We start from the raw sequence: 20,126 nt of genomic DNA, 5'->3' as shown, positions 1-20,126 counted from the left end.
TGCTGGAGGAGCGCCAGCCTCCCAGGGCAGCCAGCAGCAAAGCCATCTGTGAGCAGCACAGACATCAGCCAAGGGCTGTCCTGGGCAAAGCACTCTGCACACACCTTCGGAAAGGCCTTTCAAATCTTAAAGGACATTTTGTAAGTGTCACAGTTGGATGAGACAAGTACTAGGATGTTTAGAAACCCATTTTTAATTCCAGCTGTGGACTTTACAAACTCAGGATTTCTTTCTCAGCTGAAGTTTACAAACCCAAGTTAAGCACATGGAGTCAGGCTTTAACCACAAAGCAATTATTTCAGTTGCCAAGCAGAGTAAGCTACAAAACAGCTCTCTTGATTGATGAAGGTCCACTTCAGAAAATGTGATAGGACCACCTATCATGGGGTGACACCTGACTGCCACTCACTGAGCACCCTCTGCCTCCAGCAGAAAAGCTGAGCTTCACTGTGTGCACTGGTGAAATGAGTACAGCAGTGAGAAATGGCTTTGATGTGTATGTAATGCAAAAATTACTTACACTGAAACTTCAAAGAGACAAAGGGAAAACAAAGCTACTTTTTTTTTTCTTTTCTTTTCTTTTTTTTTTGTAAAGCAGTACAAAGAATGCCTGCAGAATTTCTGGGTTTGTTTTTCAGAGTCATATATGTGCACGCACATGCATACCTATACATATACTTTGTATACACACACATTACTTGAGTGCTGCTTATCCATCAGGAGCTGATATTAGAGTAGATGTCTATACCTAGATGGTTTGAGGAAAGCATATTTGTAGTGTCTGCAAGACCCCACAGTTGGGGAAAAAATAATTAAATGTGGAATTTATACTGCCGCATTGAAGCTGAAATAAAAGTTAGTATTATTATGTCTTTATTTAGACCACTTATTAAATTAAAGAGGTAGTCTTAAATTAATCATTATGATACTTGAAACCTGCTCAAAAGTCATTATAAAACAATTGCCAATTGCTTTTCTGCTTCATGGACATTTCTCTGCCATTCTGTGTTCAATCACGGTTTAACAGTTCACAGCAATGCTTGCATTTAGACAAATGGATTTTGCATTTAGTCTTAAATGGATTTTGGGTGCTGCGATGTCGGGTCAGAGGGTCTTGCCTCTGAATGAGAACCTTTGGATTTCCCAGTGCCCATGTTAGTGATGAAATAATATTTCACTGTTCACAGCTGCTCCAGGCAATATCTTTAGGTACCTAAGGTATGCATAGCTACATGCAGCATGCAGATAACCAAACCATAGTAAAAAAAACAGTCTGCAGAACAGAGCAAACAGTTCTCACTCTGTTAGTAGGAACACTGCACTGCCACTTCCCAAGGTGTTACGCAGTTTCCAGTACAAGAATTTCTCAACAAAACCTTCCCTAAATCCATCTCTATTCCTGATATTCCCAAAAAAGATGTCATGACCTTCCACTATAGTCTTATTTTCCCCCTCAAAGTGATGGACACAGCCATTTCATTCTGCAGCACCTGGCATTTCCACCAAACTTCATGCAGAAATTAAACAACAAGATTAACAGCCGGTGTGGATCCAGCAGCTGGAGGTGAACGTGCTTTCCCTGTCTCAGGGGTTTGGTACTGAGCTTTCTTTCCGTTTATTGTTGGGAAAAAGCTAAAGAACAGTTTGCAGTTATTCCCTGTCCCGATGTGTTTGATAGTTGGCAGAGATCCAAGACTCACCACAGCCAGAGGCTGGAAAGCACTTCTTAAAAACAAACAAATGAACAAGCAAGCAAACAGCAGACACAATCAAAGAGGGAAAAGGACACAGAGAAACCCCAGTTCCAGGAGTGACAGAAGACTTCTGCAAAGGAACACAAACCAGTTCTACCAATGCCACTTGAACTCTGATAAAGCAGATCTGATGGCTGAGAGATGTCCAGTACCACGCACTTGAGAAAAAGACAAGGAATCTTCTTCCTCTCAGGAACAATAAAATATAAAACATAAGATTATGCTAGCAGTGTAACAGCACTATAAATCACATTTTGAAAAGAAATGTATAATAATGTTTATAAAGTTCTAGTCACATAAAATATTCTTTAATGCTATCCTTTAATTATTAGCATAGAGTTTAAATGACAGGCTTTCAAAATTATGTTTTTCCACTGAATTAATAATTTATCAATTGTTTAAGACACTGAGAAGCATTTAAGATTTCCCCTTTCTCAAACTGATACTGCTGAAATTCTTAAACCTCCACAGAACCCCAGAAAGATTATGCTTACCCAAAACTTGGCCCTATTTGTCTTACCAGTGCCTTTTTTCCCTCTCCATACCAACTCCTGACCATAGGGCAGCCCTATACAGACACATTCCATAGTAGCTTTTTCTTAAGTCTTGAGCAAGGGTAAAATTCCTGCTGGATCTTTCAATAAGCAGATCTTTAAAAACTGGGACAAGACGGCATTTTGAAGAGAAGCAACAGCATCTGTAAGTGAACAACACGGTACCTGATGATCATTACACTTCTTGCATTCTTTACTGAGTTTTCTCTAAAAACAAGAGATGCACAGCTGATATCCAAAGGTAGACAGATTTTTCACAAAAAGAATCACTGTGGAGATAACAGCAACTACAGACTGTCATTCAGGGTGGGCTTCCAAGGGTTCCATTTTAGGGAGGGATCTGAGCTCTTAAAGACTAGGAAGGAAGTGCTGGCAGAAGGCAACAAAAATTCCCCACCAGCTCCTGGGAGTCTCAGTGAATGGCACAGGCCAAAAGCCAACTTCCAGACAACTGAAATGAAGTGAGATGGCCCTGTCTCTTCTTCAAATGAGAAAATAAAGGCGACAAAAGAGTGCAAAAATTGGCAAGAGTATTAGAGAGCCTGAGTGAATTACTTAAACTTCTGTCAATTAAAAAGTTTAACTAAAACCAAAGAAAGGCCTTTGTCCCCAGAAGAATATAATCACACACAAATAGGCCACAAAGATGCAATTTTTGGCTCACTGCTCTTTGGGGCTGTAAACTGTATCTATCTATACTTAATATTGTGCTCTAAAATCTTCCAACTATGCTGAATAGGAAACACTAAAAAAGTCCAATTAAAATCCCTTGATTTCAGCCTGGGCTCACCCAAACCAGAAAGCTTTTCAGAGAAACTGCTCTGGGTGCAGGCGCACTTGGACATTACCAAGTAGAGAATGTTGCAAATCATCTACAAGGCAGCTCTGCCCTAAATGGTGAAATTCCTCTGGATGTATTCATGAACAGAACTTAGCTCAGTCCAGCCTGCTTAGTGTGTTCTCATTATCCTGGGACTTCACAAAGTCTGACAAGCTCTGAAAACTCAGTCTGACACAAACATTAGTGCAGAAATCTGTGTCTTTTTAAAGCAGATTTAAGAAAAAGAATACACACTGTACCTGTCTCAATCAAGTATTTCTTGTAAAATCAGACCTACTGTTATTTTAAAAAATCTTTCAAAATCAGCTAAAAAAAGTTAGAACAGCCATGTCCACAAAATTCCTGCCAACGATCTTTTCTCTCTAATAGGGGGCAAATAAAAATACAACACATTACTTTCTAAGTCCTGAGAAGAACTTCAGAAACCACAGGGCAAAAGCAGCCTTTGGGCAATATTCAAGGCTGTCAAGACACATAAAGCAGAAGAAGAGTCATCCTCCAGCAATGGGGGATTTCTATATACAGATACCAGCAAGAAAGCTCAGGGACAAAGGCACTGCTGCCACTGACCAAGCAGGCTAGGAGAAGGCCTTTCCACATTTAAGAAATGTCAGCATTCCAAGGGCTCTCTTTATGATTACAAAAAAACCCAAAGTACAGTGGACAGAATCAAAGTAGGACATAAAATTTTATTCTGAAATGATCTCTGGCCACAACAATAAAATGTAACAAATATTCACTAGAACAGTCTTAACTCCTGTCATCAGCTGTACAATACATACAGTATCATAAAACTGGCCACTAGGATTAAAACCCACTACAACATCTTTAATGTTAAGTGGCAACAGCAGCATCTCACAGAAAATTATACATAAATATATACACAGTCCACATTCAATCATTTTTCACATGTTTTCAGTACACACAGTTGCAGCATATTACAGTCACGTGTCTAAGTCATTGCCCAATAAAAACCCAAGCTACTGCTTAGATGCAATTGTAGCAGTTGAACTGAATAATTACAATTTGTAGCAGAGATGTACAAGCCCCTAGAAACAATAATTCACAAATGTTATTTTATTCAAATGCTACCATAGCATTACAATGGGCAATATTCTAATCTTTACTGACTGTAAAAAGAGTTCTTTCTGTATTTATCACAAATATTACTGATGGAAAAAAAATTAACAAATGGAGAGTATTAAATAATGCATACCCTTCCTTAAAGATTTTAATATTGCCCGATGCTACTTATGTCTTTTAAGTGTTTTCAACATTCCCATGAAGTCATTTATAACTCCAAACCACCCACCAAGTTAAAAGTGGCTTAAGTGCCTTGCACCCAAATTGTAAAAATCCCTGGTCACTTTTATAAGAGCCAGGCACATATAAAAGGAATGCACTTTGGTTCATACCAAATGCCCTGGGATTAAATCACACTATAAAACTAAAGAGTTTGAGGTAAATTTTTACAAATACAGTTGATTTCTGTCTAGTGTCACTATAACAAAAAATTATCAAAAAAAAATCAATTTGATGTTAAAGTACAACCAATGAGGAAGGGCCATCTTTAACCCCTTAATGAGACGGTACTACAAGAACAGTGTCCTCTCCACCCCAGCAGTGTGATTGCCTTATTGTTTCTATTAAGGCCTCGATCATCTACAGGATGTTTTAAGACAGGTATAGCACTTAAAAATAGATTTCATCCCTACTAAGCAGTATTCCAAGGGTTAAAGAGGCCAAGATGCATTTATAACAAAAGGCACATTGTTAACACCAAGGGCACAATCCATCCTCTATCCTTAATCTACACATCTTGCATCACTCTCTTGTTCCAACATTTAAGTGGTAATGAACACACCAGTGGTGCAAGAAACTGAGCCAAGTGAGACTGCAACCAAAGACAACACTGTGCTGTTACTAAATCTGAAAATAGCTCAGACATCCCCAGACAATGGTAACATGTGAGGCTAAGCACTGTTTCCAAGCCAACTTCTATCAGCCTAATTATCAGAGCCCTTAGAATAAAATCACATCAAAGCAAGAGGCAACGTCCTTCCCCCCTCCCCCCCCCACTTTTTTTACAGGTATAAATAAGCTACAATAAAATGCAGCTACATCACTTAAAAACCTTGATGTAGCTGCTCCTTTAGTATAGAGGAAGTTCCACTGTATCTGGGTTAAAAAAATAGCTCTTCACACTATAGTTTGGCCTTTAAGTTTCCGGTAGCATTTATGAAGAAGGTGGATCATAAATGCATTATTGGCATTAAGAACTGGTTACATGAGAAAGAAAATTTAGTGGTTGTAGCCCATTAATGACCCATGAACATCATGAATGTTTTCACCTTAATTTGCCATAAAAGGCAGGAACATGTATCAATGTCTGCTTTAAAAAGTATCAAGGGAGATGATTCTTCTTTCACCCTTAACATCAGCATCCCTACTTCCAACTTTTGCAGGAAGAGTTAAGGTAGAAAGGAGTGGTAAAGTCAAGAAGGTGGTGGAGGAAGTAAAGATTCCTTGTTACTGTAGAAAAATACATAGTACTGTATTCCCACAGTCATGAGAGTTAATTTTACATTAAAATTAATATATCTCTTTTCCAGACTTAGAATTTACTGACCATAATTTACTGGATATTAATATTCTAAACCCCACTTTTCTTAGAAGTATTATATTTCATTTTTAACATGATTTCACACATGTTTACATATTGCACTTACACATATTGTATAAAGTTGTGAACAGTTAACACAAAATAATTTAATTTGACTAGAGGCAAGAAATAATATTCTTATTTTAAAAAGAAAGAAAAATGGTTGATTGACAGTCTAATTTTTACATTTATCAATCAACAAATAACATCCTCTACTCAGAAATTATTTTGGAGCTTCTTTAGGTGTTGACTTTTTGGCAAGAAGTTCAGCGATATGTTTCCTGAGAATTCTGTCATTTTTTTCTTTATATCCCTCCCCCAGTCTTACATTAAATTCAAAAGTAAAACAAACCAACAAACAAAAATTAAACTGTAAATGGTAAATTAACCAATATGAAGGAGAACTTAACCGGAAACTTTCTTGGCCTCTCAGGGGACCATGCTTTAAGTAATTTTCATAATTTGTACAAGTAACTCAGTAAAACCTGTGCATATAAATGTTGTTTATAAGTAAAGTTACTGAGGTTTAATACAATCCATTCTAGTATGTCTTGCTCTAACATCCATAAACCCTTATGGATTGTTCTACTTTGTTTAAAATTCCCTTTTCATATGTTTTATACATCTAATGTAGGCCACAGCCATTGTACGCATTAAAATACTGATCTCAGATTTCAAACTGTTCCTGTTGAAAACATGCTACAACATGTGAATACCTCTCTCGTAGGTCTAGATACTATTCTTTAGTAGACCATCCTTCTTCCATGAATGCAGTTAAAAGTAAAAAAGAAAAACCAAGCATTAGCACACACACATGTGAACAAATCTACACATATCTCTAACTGTTCTTTCAGAGTTAATTTTCATCTACAAATGCCAAAGATTAAATCAAATTCCAAGCACTTAGCTTTCCTTTGATAATTTTCCCTTATTATAAACTATTTAGGATCGTGTCTCCCAACTGAAAACCTTTCCACTGAGGATCTTTCTTTCTACAGTTAAGCTGTCTAAGGTGAAGTACTCCTCTACAGGAAGCAATGTCGTAACATCATGTTTGCCCCTACATGCAGATTTGATCTGAAGTGTAAATGTACCACAGAAGTCACAGTCGCTCGAACATTGTCAGAGGAAATAAAAGCAACCTTGAAATCCATGTAGTTTAACAGTCTGGAAGTTACAGTATAAAACTGACAGAATGAGCACTTCTGCCTATGTGATTTTAGGAGATCAAGCTGCACATTAGGAAAAAAAACAACCAGAAGAGATGGGGGGAAAAAACAAAAAAGAAAAAAGGAGAACCTGTTTGAATGCTCAACATTACAGACCTGAAACAAAGTTGAGAACAATTTTGCTTTGCCAACTACTCAGCCACTTTCAAATTCAGAGAAACAGACATATTGCCATTTTCATGTTTCCAAGGCCACCCGTTCCTCTCAATCTACCACATGGTATGCAAAGTAAGTTATTTTAGCCCCGGTGTTATTTTTTGCATTATGTTTAAATTCTCATTTTAATCAAATAGTAGGTGACAGTACCTTTAGTGATACCATGACTTTCTCTGGGCTACTACATGAAAAATGACAATAGAACATGCTATGGCTCCACTTTAAACTACAGGTTTACAAGTGCTTAACTGTATTCTTTGAGTATTCTCCCTGGAGTCCAGTCAGTCATAGATGTGAGTGTGCACAGAATCCGGACCAAACCCATAAAATCCAGAAGGTAGTCTTTCAAATTTACCCCAGGTTAAAACTAATATGAACCATGGAAGAGAAAGGTTAATACCTTTGATACCACGCTGCAATGCATGACAGTCATGTTGTAACCAGTGGCCTGCCACTGATGTTTATTACTGTGTCACACTAGTTACAGTAAGGCTAATTGTACTGTAGAAGACAAACATTTTAAAAAATAAGTATAAAAACTTAAAGCATTGTCCCCGTATTTTTATAAAAACAAAATTAACATTTAAAATTACATTTAAAATGAGTGCTGAAAGATACAAATGAATTGATTTATTGAGCAAATAAAAATGCGTAACTGAGCTGATTTTTCATACAAATAAGGCTCAGCCACATTGTATCTCTCATATTAACAGCATTGGGTTTTTCAAACTCAGCTAACGAGTTTTGGCAACACTGTTCTTTGCTGAATATTCCCATTGGCATCTGTCATCTGTGCCAAATTAGTCCTCAGTTTTGAAGCTGAGCTTGAAGTCGGAGGTAACTTGGAAATTGAAGTTATAGCACCAGTACTCTCTGAAATTCTCTTTGCTGAGGCCTTTTCCCCAGTTGGAGGTTTTGGCAACCGTCTCCTTAGCCAGGGATGCCGCAAAGCCTGGCTGGGTGTCATACGGCCAGCAGGATCCCAGTCTAAACACTGTTTTAAGAAGTCAAGGAAGAGGGGGTCATCACACCCCTTTAATGCGTTACCCCACTCTCTGCTCTCCGGTGGGCCACGCAGTTTTCCCCTCCGAGAGCGTCCACCATTAAGTACTACAGAGCCATCAGACAAGGTTGTGATGCTGCAATAGCGGGGATAACCCTTAGAGCTCACAAAGTTTTTTGCTCGCTTGGATCCCTCTAAGAGTTTTGGAGAAGGCATGCCCAATAGTTCAATCATACAAGCCAGCTGATCTCCTTCATCTTCTCCAGGTAAAAGTGGATAACCAGTCAGAAGCTCTGCTAGGATACAGCCCAAGCTCCACATATCTATGGGCATCCCATAACGAGCACCAAGGATGACTTCGGGTGCACGATAAAACCGTGACTGAATGTAAGTGTAGACACGCTGATGCTCGTAACAACTTGAGCCAAAATCAATCACTTTAATACCACTTCTACCCTGTTGTTTCAACAGAATGTTCTCAGGTTTAAGGTCACAGTGAATGATTCTGTTTTTGTGCAAAGCATCCAAGCACTGTAAAATTGAGTGGGCAAACTTCCGAACCAAAGGCAGGCTAAAGCCCTGAAACTTGTTTTTCTTTATTAATTCATAAAGGTTCATGCTCAGCAACTCAAATGTCATGCAGATATGGCTGCGGAACGTGAAGTTTTCCAACATGTGAATAACATTCATGTTGTTATCCTTATCTTGTTTCCGAAGGTGTTCCAGGATCTTAATTTCTTCCGCAGCTTGGCGGTGGAAACGCTTTTCATTTCTCACCATTTTTAGTGCCACATGCTGATGCATCTTGTGATCGTAGGCCTTCACCACCTGCCCAAAGCTTCCTTTCCCTATAACTTTCAGAACTTCATACCTGTATGCAATATGATCATGGGGTACTTGAATGTAAGACCCTTGGTCATCATCATACCCACAGTTGTTTGAACCACCAATCACACCTTGCCGCTTCTTTGCATTTGGACCCAAGAAGTATATTTCAGGGTAGCTAAAAATCTCATGATGCTCAAAAGCTGTTAATTTTTGCATGTATTGCTTCATTGCTTGCTCTGGTGTGATAACAGAGGCTTTCACCTTCCCTGTTCCTTCTGTAGATTTTAAAGAGCCAGAGCTCCCTTGTCGCCTGTGGGCACTCTCTGTCTGTCTGTCCTGAACCACTGGCAATCCAGATTTGCCTAGCGTTGTAAGTCCATTTGGCTGCGTTGTCAAAACCGTTCTCTTGTTACTATTATCTTCAAAGAGCTGCTGAACCTGGATTTGTCCATGGCTACCAACATGTAGGTGCTCATTCATTGTGTGCTTAACGCTTCCAGCCTAAAATTAAAAAGAAATACATACTCAGTTAACAAGAAAGACATGAACTCCATGCTTCAACATTCACTCTGCAAGCCTCCATTCTGCCTAAATCACCTCAAAATGAAGTGTCTTCTTAGATGCCAAATGTTTACAGAGAATCTAAAAAATACAGCATGTATACTGTGACACTGCTGGATGCTATTAAATTTCCTGATTCTTGTTTCTCAAATGCTATTTTCATGACTCTCCAAAATGTCTGCAACAATCACAAGCGTGCTACCATGAGAAGCTAACAATAGTTCCAAGGAATCTTCAAGGCAGCAGACCTGTAACATCAAGATGCATGCTTGAGGGGCATCAGACTTCATAAAAAAATAGTAACAGTTTTACAGATGCTGAAGATAACATACAATGCCTGTATGAACTTACATGGCTTATGCTCTCATCACATGTTCTTAGAAATCAAGATTTTAATTTGTTCCTAAATTTGCTGTGTATCAAAGGTTACAGATACATTTTTAAGCAATAAGGAATGTGTTGTGACATGCACAAAGACAAAAAGAACCCACACATTTCTGAAGTTGAGGAATGCAACTTACTTCTTGCATTTGAGATAGACACAAGTCAGCAAAACATTCCAATCAATGAAGGACTTTAGGACTTTCCCAAACATGTCTAACAATAACTTTTAACCAAAATGAGATTTGAGGCCTTATGCAGACTTGAGTAGAGAGCAAATCTTTGCCTTGAGGAACATATGGTAACTTTATTTTATAGGAATAGAAAAAAAAAGCATTAACAGATTTTAGAAATTAGATTTGTTCTTGACAGTGTGTACATGGGAATAAACAGCAGCATTCAGCATTTTCAAGCAAACAAACAGCAAAGTGTGAAAACAGCTATTGCTCCAAACCTGTTATTTTTAAGAAGAAACAAGAAATTTACAAGCATATGCATACCTGCTACTAAAATAGCTGTCCTTAGAATTCCTCATTTGCTCTCAAGAAGAGGATAATTAGTTTGTCTTCTGCCTGGTCTTACACAAATGTGGGAAGAATTCCCCTGCTGTCTCTCCAGCTGATTCACCAGTCTTAATATTTATGTCAAATTACTAACGAAAAGTTCACTGATACTGTCAGACAGATGATCAAGCCAGGGCTGAGAACACTTTTCATCTGAACTGTATTTTTTCTAGGCAGCTAAGGATAACACATCCCTTGTTCACTTAAGGTTGCTGCAATGAAATCAGAAAATGACAGTTGTGTGCTGTGATATGAGGCAATGAAATCTGTGCTGCAACAGCAGAAGTGCTCCCTAATGAGAAAACCCAGACATGCAAGGCAGACTCGAGCATACTTTGTGCTTCTGCTAAGGCATCAGTCTGATACGGCAGAAGCGTATTTTTGTAAATTCAGTAACTTGTTCCCAAAGACTTGCCAGCTGGACACCAGCTTCACCTTTGGACAGTATATTGAAACTCCCAGCTCTGAAACTCATATAATGTAAGAACAAGGGCTCTTGGGGACTGCTTCTGCCAAATTTTGACTGATGTTCATTCATCACTGCAGTTTGACTGTGTATGTTTGTTTGCAGAGAAATTCAGGCTCATACTATCAAATTTGATCAATCTTATAGAAAGCACTATCACACAATCACAATTCAGAGCAAAGATGTTTGTAACATTTAAGCACAATGAAGATATACAGGAAATCAACAAAAACTCCCTTCCTAGTTTGATGCCTCAAAAGCACCAGAAATTAAATCATTAAGAGGACTTCCCATGCCTACAGGCAATTCCTTCAGGTCAAGTTTGAAGCACACTGCAACAGCAGTTTCCTGAAGGTTATATAAACAGCAGTTACTGCAAAGAAAAAAATAATTGCCCCAAGAACTGCTAAATCACCTATTTCAGAAGAACCAGATCTAGTTTGTAAGATGTGCCATAGGTTCAGCACATGCAGCACTGGAGAGCTGTGCAAGAAAGGCATAATGAAGCAGCAGAGTAAACATACAATTCCAAAGACTGAAGCTAGGAATCTCTAGGTACAAAAAATTGTTCTCCAACACTAATTGAACAAAAGCAGAATATATCTAGACAAACTGGGAGTAGGCAATACTAATGTAGACAATGAAGAAGAAAGACTAATGCTGCAAAAGTAATCTTTAAGAACTTTTTAACCCAAGTACTCATTGCCACAGCTCACATCTTGAAATTTTTTTCCCCTCAAGTCACCTGTTTCCACAATTAACTATTTTCCACCCTTCCTAAGCACTGCTTCCTTCAGTATGTGTACTGAGAAGTTCTTCAGGGCTTGGAAAAAATCCCATATATATATTCCATCTCAGGGATGGACAGGGATTAAAAAGTTCTTTATTCTAAAAGTACGCTTGTGAACACATTCTAAAGTGTAAACCATGTAGCTCTGCTTCCTGTTTCTTCGAGCAGATTCATGGTTTTTCAAGCAGCAGAATGGAATCACCAGCATTATTCCAACTTCAACCCAAATCCTAAATGACTGGTTTTGCCAGTTTCAGTCAGCTGCTTGGGAATGCAAATGCAGATGCAGAGAGTAGCACCAGTTTTCTTTGTAGAAAATACCACATTATCACAGGCTCTATTCCAAAACCTGCACAGGAGAAGAGAGCCCACTCTTCTTTCAAAAAAGCCCAACAGGAGTTTTAAAGCTATCAGACAGAACACAACCACAAAGCACATATCAAAAACAGACTTTCCTCATCTATTTCCAACCTGGATGAGGGCCGGATTTGCACCAGTCCTTTGCTCTGCCTATCTACTTGTGGCTACTTGGGTGTCTGAGATTGCAGTCAGGCTCAGGCTTGCACTGCTCACAAGCTCCACAGGCTTCACCAGCAACACCCTAAGTTCCTGAACCACAACTAATGGGCTTGGCAAGCTACAAAAGACTACAGCCTTCTTAGTCCAGTACCAAACTCTTCTTAGTACACAAAAGCTCCATCAGCCTTTCCACCAAAACCACATACCTGAGAGGTTTATAACACCCCCATTTTGCCTCTGCAGATGGACCCCTAAATTCCAGAACCAACAACCTACACAACTGACCACCTGCATGCACTTACAAAGCTTACTGATTATATATTGTGTTGTTTGTGCTCAAACCCATCCACACCTTCTAAGATTTACATATTTTTGTAGCACACATAATCAAGAAGCTACTGTTGTAAGTCTATAAAATATATTGAAATAACTGGTGAGCTTGAACTCATCTTCCTGAATTTTCAGACACCATCAATAAGGTAACAGCAAATGTTACAATGTGGTGTTTCTTTTCTTTCTTAGTAGTTTCTCATAATTTCAAAATCACCATTAGGATCTTACTTTTACTTTGGTATGTTCATTTTATGGAAGTCAATGACTATGCTGAAAGTACTCACCTAATCTTTGAAGTAGATACCCCAAGCAAAACAAAACAAAACTACGCCCTAAACTATGATCAATAAATAAATAAAAAAGCAACAAAACTTTAATTTGAGGGTGGTATTATTTGGGTTTCTTTTGCCTTCACAAATGGATTTAGGAACAGAAGTAGAACAGTAACTTACTATACTTAGGCTACAGACCTGTAACAACAGGGAAGCAGCAAAAAAATGAATCCAGCCTGCTAACAAAGTGGCAAATCCATTTACAATTCCTTTGCAATACACTCACCCAATGCATTGATATGTTTCAAGACCTTTTACAAGACTACTTATAGCCCCACAGGAGCATATACCTCTTCTCTACTTTATCCTCCAAATGCATCAAAATATTATGTAATCATATTTCATATTTGTATCAGTCACTTGGAATGATTATTAGCATCCTACAAGACTATCCAAGACAGACACATGATTCAGCTATATCTTCTAATTTTATTTCGAGCAAAATCACAGAAAAAAGATTTTGCTGTCAATCAAAATCTAAAAAGGTTTGTAAAATTTATCTTAATAATAGAGCAATCATGATGGCCCGCTGAAATACTGCACAGGAATAAGATGTCATTATCTGTTATTACTTCACACAGATGAGGACAAAGGGAGAAACAGTGTTCTAAAGTAGTAACTTAATTAAATAATAATTGTTACACTATATACCCCTTTCTTCACAGCATTTCTGGGCATGCCAGTTTCAGTCCTACTGTGTCAAATACACAAGAGGCATATGGTATCAGGTGCAGCATGCTTCACTGCCTATTTTGTTGACTACAAAACAAAAGCCTGAGCAAAGGTACAAAAGGCCTTCTTTTTCCTTGATAAACTAATTTAGCAACATTCCTCTGCTCAGAACTAAAAATACTTGCTAATTAGTACAATGATAATAATACTGGATTATCCCTAATGGTTTTATCGTGAGTATGGGTTTTATACACCATAAAAGATTAAGCCTTTGTTGAACTTGGGGCTCAACAAGAGTAGTAGAAGGAACACACCATTCGGATTTTTGCTGTTGTTGTATCTGGTCCATATAAGCTTATTTTTTGAAAAGTTAAACATAACTTCATATAGCAAATATTTTCACAGACTGAACTATGCCTCAAGAGTGATACTGATTCTTAAATTTTTTAATTCTGTTAGGGGTGCAGTGAGTTTAAATACTTCTGCATTTATTACATTCAAAAAGACAGCCAATGTACACTAAATTGAACCCCTTGGGTTAAGTGAACTATACAAATGTGAGAGATGTGCCCAAAAGTCCCTACAGCACCACAGTCACCAGCTGCTGGAACCCAAATTTAACAGCTGACCCCCACAGCCCTGGAAAGCTAAGACAGCCTCATATTACCCCCAGAAACAAATTTTAAATCGAGGAAGAAACATCCAAAGAAAATGAGATGTAGTAAAATCTAGATCATGACTGCGTAGTTATTTCCACTCAAATGGTACAGCATTTCTGTGGCAATTTAATACATGAAACACCACAAAGAGAAGATATTTGCTTTGATTTTACCTGCTTTAAAGCAGATGATGAGCAAAAATTAGCAGCATGTGACCTACCAAGTCTTTGCATTAACAGAGTCCAGGAATCTCTGTCCCATTATAATGTAAGTCGATTAAAAATATAAATTAAAAAAAATCAAGACTAATACAATGATACAAAAGTATACGGGTAAACATTCAACGCTGGTGGCAAAAGAAAATAGGCTTGCTGTACAGAAATCTTAGAAAGGGCTTGAAGGAGGGAGGGCACTGAATCATGCATTGTAAATGGACTGTTTTACAGTACTAGACAGGAGGATAAGAACATTAATACTTGTATACTGCAAGAGAAACAGAAACAGTACAGAATGCCAGAATACATGCCAAGCAAGAAAGAACAGAGATAGAGCTAGGCAGAAGACAGAGATGAGTCTGGAAGAGGGACTCACAGGTAGGTTGGGATTTATACAAGCAGAGCAGAGGCAAGCAAGATAATCCCTACTGCAGCATGTCAACTGGATGTTAGAACACCATAACGAAATAGGAGAGAGTGAATGGAAGAAGGTTCCAGTCATCTCAGCAAGAACTTAAGGCTTCCAAAGAGAAAGCACTGACTTTGGAAAGGAAAATGAAGAGGACAAGGGGTTGGAAACAGGTTCATGTTTTCCACCGCGAGGCAAAAAAGACAGCCAGGGATGGAAATATACACAAATAAGCCTAGGATGAAGGCACATTTAAAAAAAAAAATAAACAAAACCTTTCCCTAGTAGAACACACAACCCCACCGGCTTAGCAACAAAGGCTGCTGTGCTTGCAAAGACTGCCACCAAAACCTCTGTCCCATTTTAGGAAGCTTGTGTAAAACATCATCTTCTCTCTTTCTACCCATGCTATTTATAATCTACCAAGCAATGAAATTTCACTTGACAGTAGGAGACCACAGTTTCAGTAGAGGCTGGATCACACAAGCAAGAAATATGACAGGTAGTTGACTTCTTCCCTGCCTGCATTAAAAGAAAAACCCTTCAGCTTAAACAAAACATAACTTCTACCTCAGTTTCTCTCACAATTAGCATACATACTATGCACACTTATATATAAACACCAGCAGTTCACCCACTTAAGCACACCACACCTTCTGAAAGTTTGAAACACAAACAGAAATACTCTGGTTTTAGCTATTACAGAAGCCATATAGATACAACAGAGATGAAAACAGAATAAGCAAATGGACACAAGAAGGAAAATAATTTAAGAAAACTGAAAGGACCCATTTTAAACAGGTCTGATTGGAAGAAGTGGTGGGATGCAAAACCAATGGTTTCAATCTGTCAGTGTCAGCTGAGGTCAGTAGGCCTAAGTTTACAGAAGAGATACGGCCCTTTTTTTTCAGGTTAAAATCCAGCATTGTGGTGTCATATCTGATCCTTACCACAAAAAGTTATGTTAGCAAACCACAAAATAACCACCTACAAAGGCAATATGAGACATTTCTGTAACAGCACCCAAGGCTAAAAAACCACTGTAGAGTAGGCTCTTTATCACAAAGGAACAGCAGACTTTGAAACAGTCGGAATCTAGAGGGACATGATCCATCGCCATATAATGCCTGAACATTCCTGGGTGCTTCCATAACTACACATATATATGCTACATATAAACATAGGCGCACACACACACAATCACATACTTGTATAGATATTAGGAACACAGAAATGTAACACTTGAACACTCCTTGAATGCTTTTATAAATACTGCATCTTTACATACATACATATACACACAGACACTATATATAATATATATACACAAAATCTTTGTATAAGAATACCAAAATTCTCTACTTCCAAAATTAGTAAGTAGTCACAGAAAAACAGCTAGACCACCATGCTTCCACAAATCCTAAATTAAGTCTGGGCTCTGTTACATGTGAGCCCTACTGTAAATGCACTTGCATGATTGGTGCCCAGGCTGTTTGCATTACGTTCCTTCTTCTATGATTTTATTTAAACAAACCCCTAAGCTGTTGCCCCAACTCTAAAATCAAGCAGCACTTAACTGGTATACAAATGTGAGGAAAATTGGCCTTTTATACTAACAAACAATTCAGACGTGTACTCTAGCTACATAAATATACAATGAAGTTGATCTCAAGTATGCAGCTCCACCTTAAATTTGCAGAATACTCCTCACTCCTTCCCAGAATACCCTATATATATATACTGATTTTTTATTTAACTTAAGACAATTTTTGCTATAAATGGATTTGAATAAGATTTTACCCCTGAAGTTACATGGAAAGTCACTGAAACACTAATATCTAAATGCACAGTTTCACCTTCCACTAGCCCATAATCACATTACCATTTAAAGCTCTGCCATATGTTTACAAAGACAGTATGTGAGCATCCACGAAGAGCTCATTAATTCTATGAAAAGTATGCCGTCAATGCCTTTCAGGGTCAGTATGAAATCTTTCAGAATTTAAAAGGAAATGTATGCAATAAAAATTTCAGATATTTAGTGTTAACATGACAGTATATAGATCCCTCTCTCTACTCTGTCGTGCCTTCAGGACAGAGATACCTCCTCTTACCCATATATAGTGGCATACTTGGGAAGTTTCATTCCTAGTAGATTAACTAGGAGTGGGAGATAACGTGAGATATCACAGAGCCGGAAAATAACGCCCTTTTCGTGCCATCAGCGGCTATTTCTTTACAGGTAAACTACCGCAGCAATAAAGGCAGATTCATCCAATCATTGTCCCTGAGCACAGCGATAGCTATCTCTAGGGAAGATTGCGATCGGCCTGAGCCGATCAGCCATCTGAAGGGGAGAGCAGCCTTCATTTTTCACCACAGTTCATACGACATTTTAATCACAGGGACTAACCTCATCTCAAAAAATGTATGCACTAGAACATCTCTATGCGAGTGTGAAAGATCGAATTTGTCTCTGAAAATAAGACACAAAACCAGACTGAAGGGCGGGAGGGGGGGAGCTGGGGAGGGAGAAAGCAATGTGTGCAGTTACAGGGTCCCAGCCTCGCAACAAGCATGCACATTTCATGGGAGCCTGCAGAAACCCACCGCACGTTGCTCCAGCACCATGCGCCTCGGGGGGCCCACGCGCGCCCGGCCCCGCCGCTGGGGACACCTGGCGAGCAGCGCCGCGACACCCCGGGGCCGGCCGCCCCTTCCCCGCACCCCGTCCACACCCTCCCCTGCCCGGCTCACCGTGTGGGAAGCGTTGCTGGCCCTGAGCGGCGGCAATGCGAGGGGCGACGGCGGGCCGGTCCCAGCTCCTGCCCGGGAGACCCCGGCTCCGGTGCCCGGGGAAGACGGCAGCGGGCGGCCGCTGTCCCCTGCCCTGCCTGCGGAGAGCAGAGGGGTGAGCGCGGCGGGCAGCTGCGGCCCCTCGGGCAGCGAGCCCGTCGGGGCGGCGGCGGCCCCAGCGCTCGGCCGGCACCGCCGCCCGTCTTGCTTCAGGCAGAAGCCATTAAAAGCTAATCACCGCCGCGGCGCACACACGCACCGAGCCGGCTAATAGCGCGGGCGGGCCGTGCTCGCCCGGCTAAACCCTTCATCTGAGATTAACCCGCCACCGGCAGGCGCCTAACCGGGAGAACGAGCCGGCTCTGCTCCGCGCACGCCTCGGGGCTGGACGGCTGCCCGCGCCTCCCGCCTCCCCCCGAGCCGTCTGGCCCGGCGAAATCCCGGCGCCGCCGGGGACCCGCCAGGAGTTCGCAAGTCTGCCGCGGGAAGCGGCGGCGAGCACCGCTGTCCCTTGTCAAACGCAGCCACTCCGGCACTCGCGGCGCTCCCCAGTTCTCCTCGGGTCGTTTCCCTACGTGATTTCTCTCGGCCTCCCACTCACCCCGCCCCGGTCGCCCGAGGCGAACTCGCCACCCCGCTCAACAGCGGCTCGCCGGAGCCCAGCGCGCAGCCCCCGACGGCCCCCCGGGCTCGGCTGCCGCGGGGGGAGGGCGGATCATTGTTCGACACGCACGGCACCTCTACGGCGGCGGCCGCGGGGCCCCCGAGCCCCCCCGTCCCCCTCCGCCGGGCCTCCGCAGCCCGGCCCAGCGGCGGCGGTCGCGGCGGCCCTCGCTCGCTCTCCTTACCGGCTAGATAGGCAGAACCAGCGGCGGCGCTAGCCGAGGCTTTTCTGGTTAACATGGCCGCTGGAGAGGAGGGAGAGGAAAAGGCATGTCAGGGTGGCTCTCCTCCGCTGCTCCTCGGCCTCTCCGGGCGGCGTCTGCCTCTCTTCTCCGATCAGCTACACCCAGACCCAGACACGTCCTGCGCTGCATCCCCCTGGCCCCGGGCCGGCCGGACAGACCCTCCAACGGCCCGCCGTCGCCTCCCGCCGCAGCAGCAGCAGCCGCGCCGCCGCCGCAGCCCCCGGCCCAAGCTCATCACCTCCCCCGCCCCCGCCCCGGTCGCCCCGGTCCCCTCGCACGGAGGAGGGGGCAGCAGCAGGCGGCCGGACAGGACCCTCCTCCTCGCGCGGCGGAGCGGGGACAAACAGCGCACAGGCTCGGCAGTCCCCGCCCCGCCGGCCGCGTGCCGGCGAGCGGGACCGGGACCGGGACCGGCTCCGGCCGCCCGGCCAGCCCCCGGCCGGCAGCGCCCCTGTGCGCGAGGGGCGGGGGCGATGCCCGCGGGGCAATCGGCGTGTGTGGGAATCCTGTGTGGGGACAGAGGAACCGCGGGATGGCCGGCTCGTCAGGCGGCGGGGACCCCTCTGTCAGACCGGAGAGACAAAGGTGGCCCCGTGGGACGAGGGATAAATAACTTGAAACGCATATTTTTAAGTGAAAACTTTAAAAAAAGGAAAAAAAAAAAGGAAAAAGAAGCTTTTGGGATTGCCCGGGAGGCGTAAATGGCTCAGCCTAGAATGAGAGTGCGAGGAGCGTTATTGGCCTTGTTTTCCAAACTGCACGACGTGCTTTGTGGAGTACAATGCTTTGAATTCCTGGTTTGTCAGCTCGAACGTCATTACTGCCAAAAATAGAAGACTAAGCATTTGCCCCGCTTGGAACAGCGTTGAAGTGAACTGTCCTACCTATGCTCAGCCCTTTTTGAAGTCCATACAGATCTCACAGGTTTTTGTTTTGAAACAGCTGGTAGGTCATAGACAGACCTCCCTTCATCCCTTTCCACAGAAAAGATGGAAAAATTAATCTCTTCTTTCCCTATGTCTAAGCAAAAACAAAAAACAAAAACCAAACAAACAAACAAAAAACAACCCAACAACCAACCAAACAAACAAACAAAAAACCCCAAACAACTAAATAAATCCATGCCTTTGCCTCTTCCAGTGCCACAGATACATGCATAAGCAAAGACGTTTTCTGTACTGATACAAAGAAATAAACAATTTCCCTAACCCCTCCTGTCACATAGAGAAAACAATCACACCCACCTAATCTTTTCCCTCTACTGTAGCTGAAAGAAAGCTTTGTCTTCTGCAATATCCCCCCAATGTCCCTTCCCACTGGCTGCCAGGTGTATAAATTGTGGGGTTTGATTACTTTCTGTATTTTCTCATCATTTTCACAAGCAGTGCATGCACATGAAAGGTATCTGCATATCAAACACTCTGATAACATTAGTCTTCTGAGACACCTTAAATGTTTCACGAATGGCAGACAGGAAAAAAAAAGAAAGAAAAAA

At 41.5% G+C, this 20,126-nt stretch overlaps 1 protein-coding gene across 2 annotated transcripts; it reads right to left on the bottom strand.

Annotated features, from left to right (window-relative positions):
- Positions 1–3,824: 3,824 nt before the first annotated feature.
- On the bottom strand, positions 3,825–19,008 carry DYRK2 (dual specificity tyrosine phosphorylation regulated kinase 2). 2 transcript variants are annotated; one of them, XM_039703994.1, is made up of 3 exons: positions 18,572–18,999; positions 17,685–17,821; positions 3,825–9,528 (listed from the first exon to the last, which is right to left on the bottom strand). In XM_039703994.1, exons 1-3 carry the CDS (start codon positions 18,624–18,626, stop codon positions 7,927–7,929), a joined length of 1,794 nt encoding a protein of 597 aa, XP_039559928.1. In that variant the 5' UTR covers positions 18,627–18,999; the 3' UTR covers positions 3,825–7,926. The 2 variants fall into 2 exon arrangements, with proteins under 2 accessions (XP_039559928.1, XP_039559929.1); XM_039703995.1 differs by lacking the exon at positions 17,685–17,821 and having other exon boundaries at positions 18,572–19,008.
- Positions 19,009–20,126: the final 1,118 nt, after the last annotated feature.

The sequence above is a fragment of the Passer montanus genome, unplaced genomic scaffold, assembly GCF_014805655.1.
Source record: "Passer montanus isolate IOZ18808 unplaced genomic scaffold, ASM1480565v1 scaffold17, whole genome shotgun sequence".
In the NCBI taxonomy this organism is placed as follows: Eukaryota; Metazoa; Chordata; class Aves; order Passeriformes; family Passeridae; genus Passer; species Passer montanus.
This window is presented reverse-complemented; position numbering and strand designations above follow the sequence as displayed.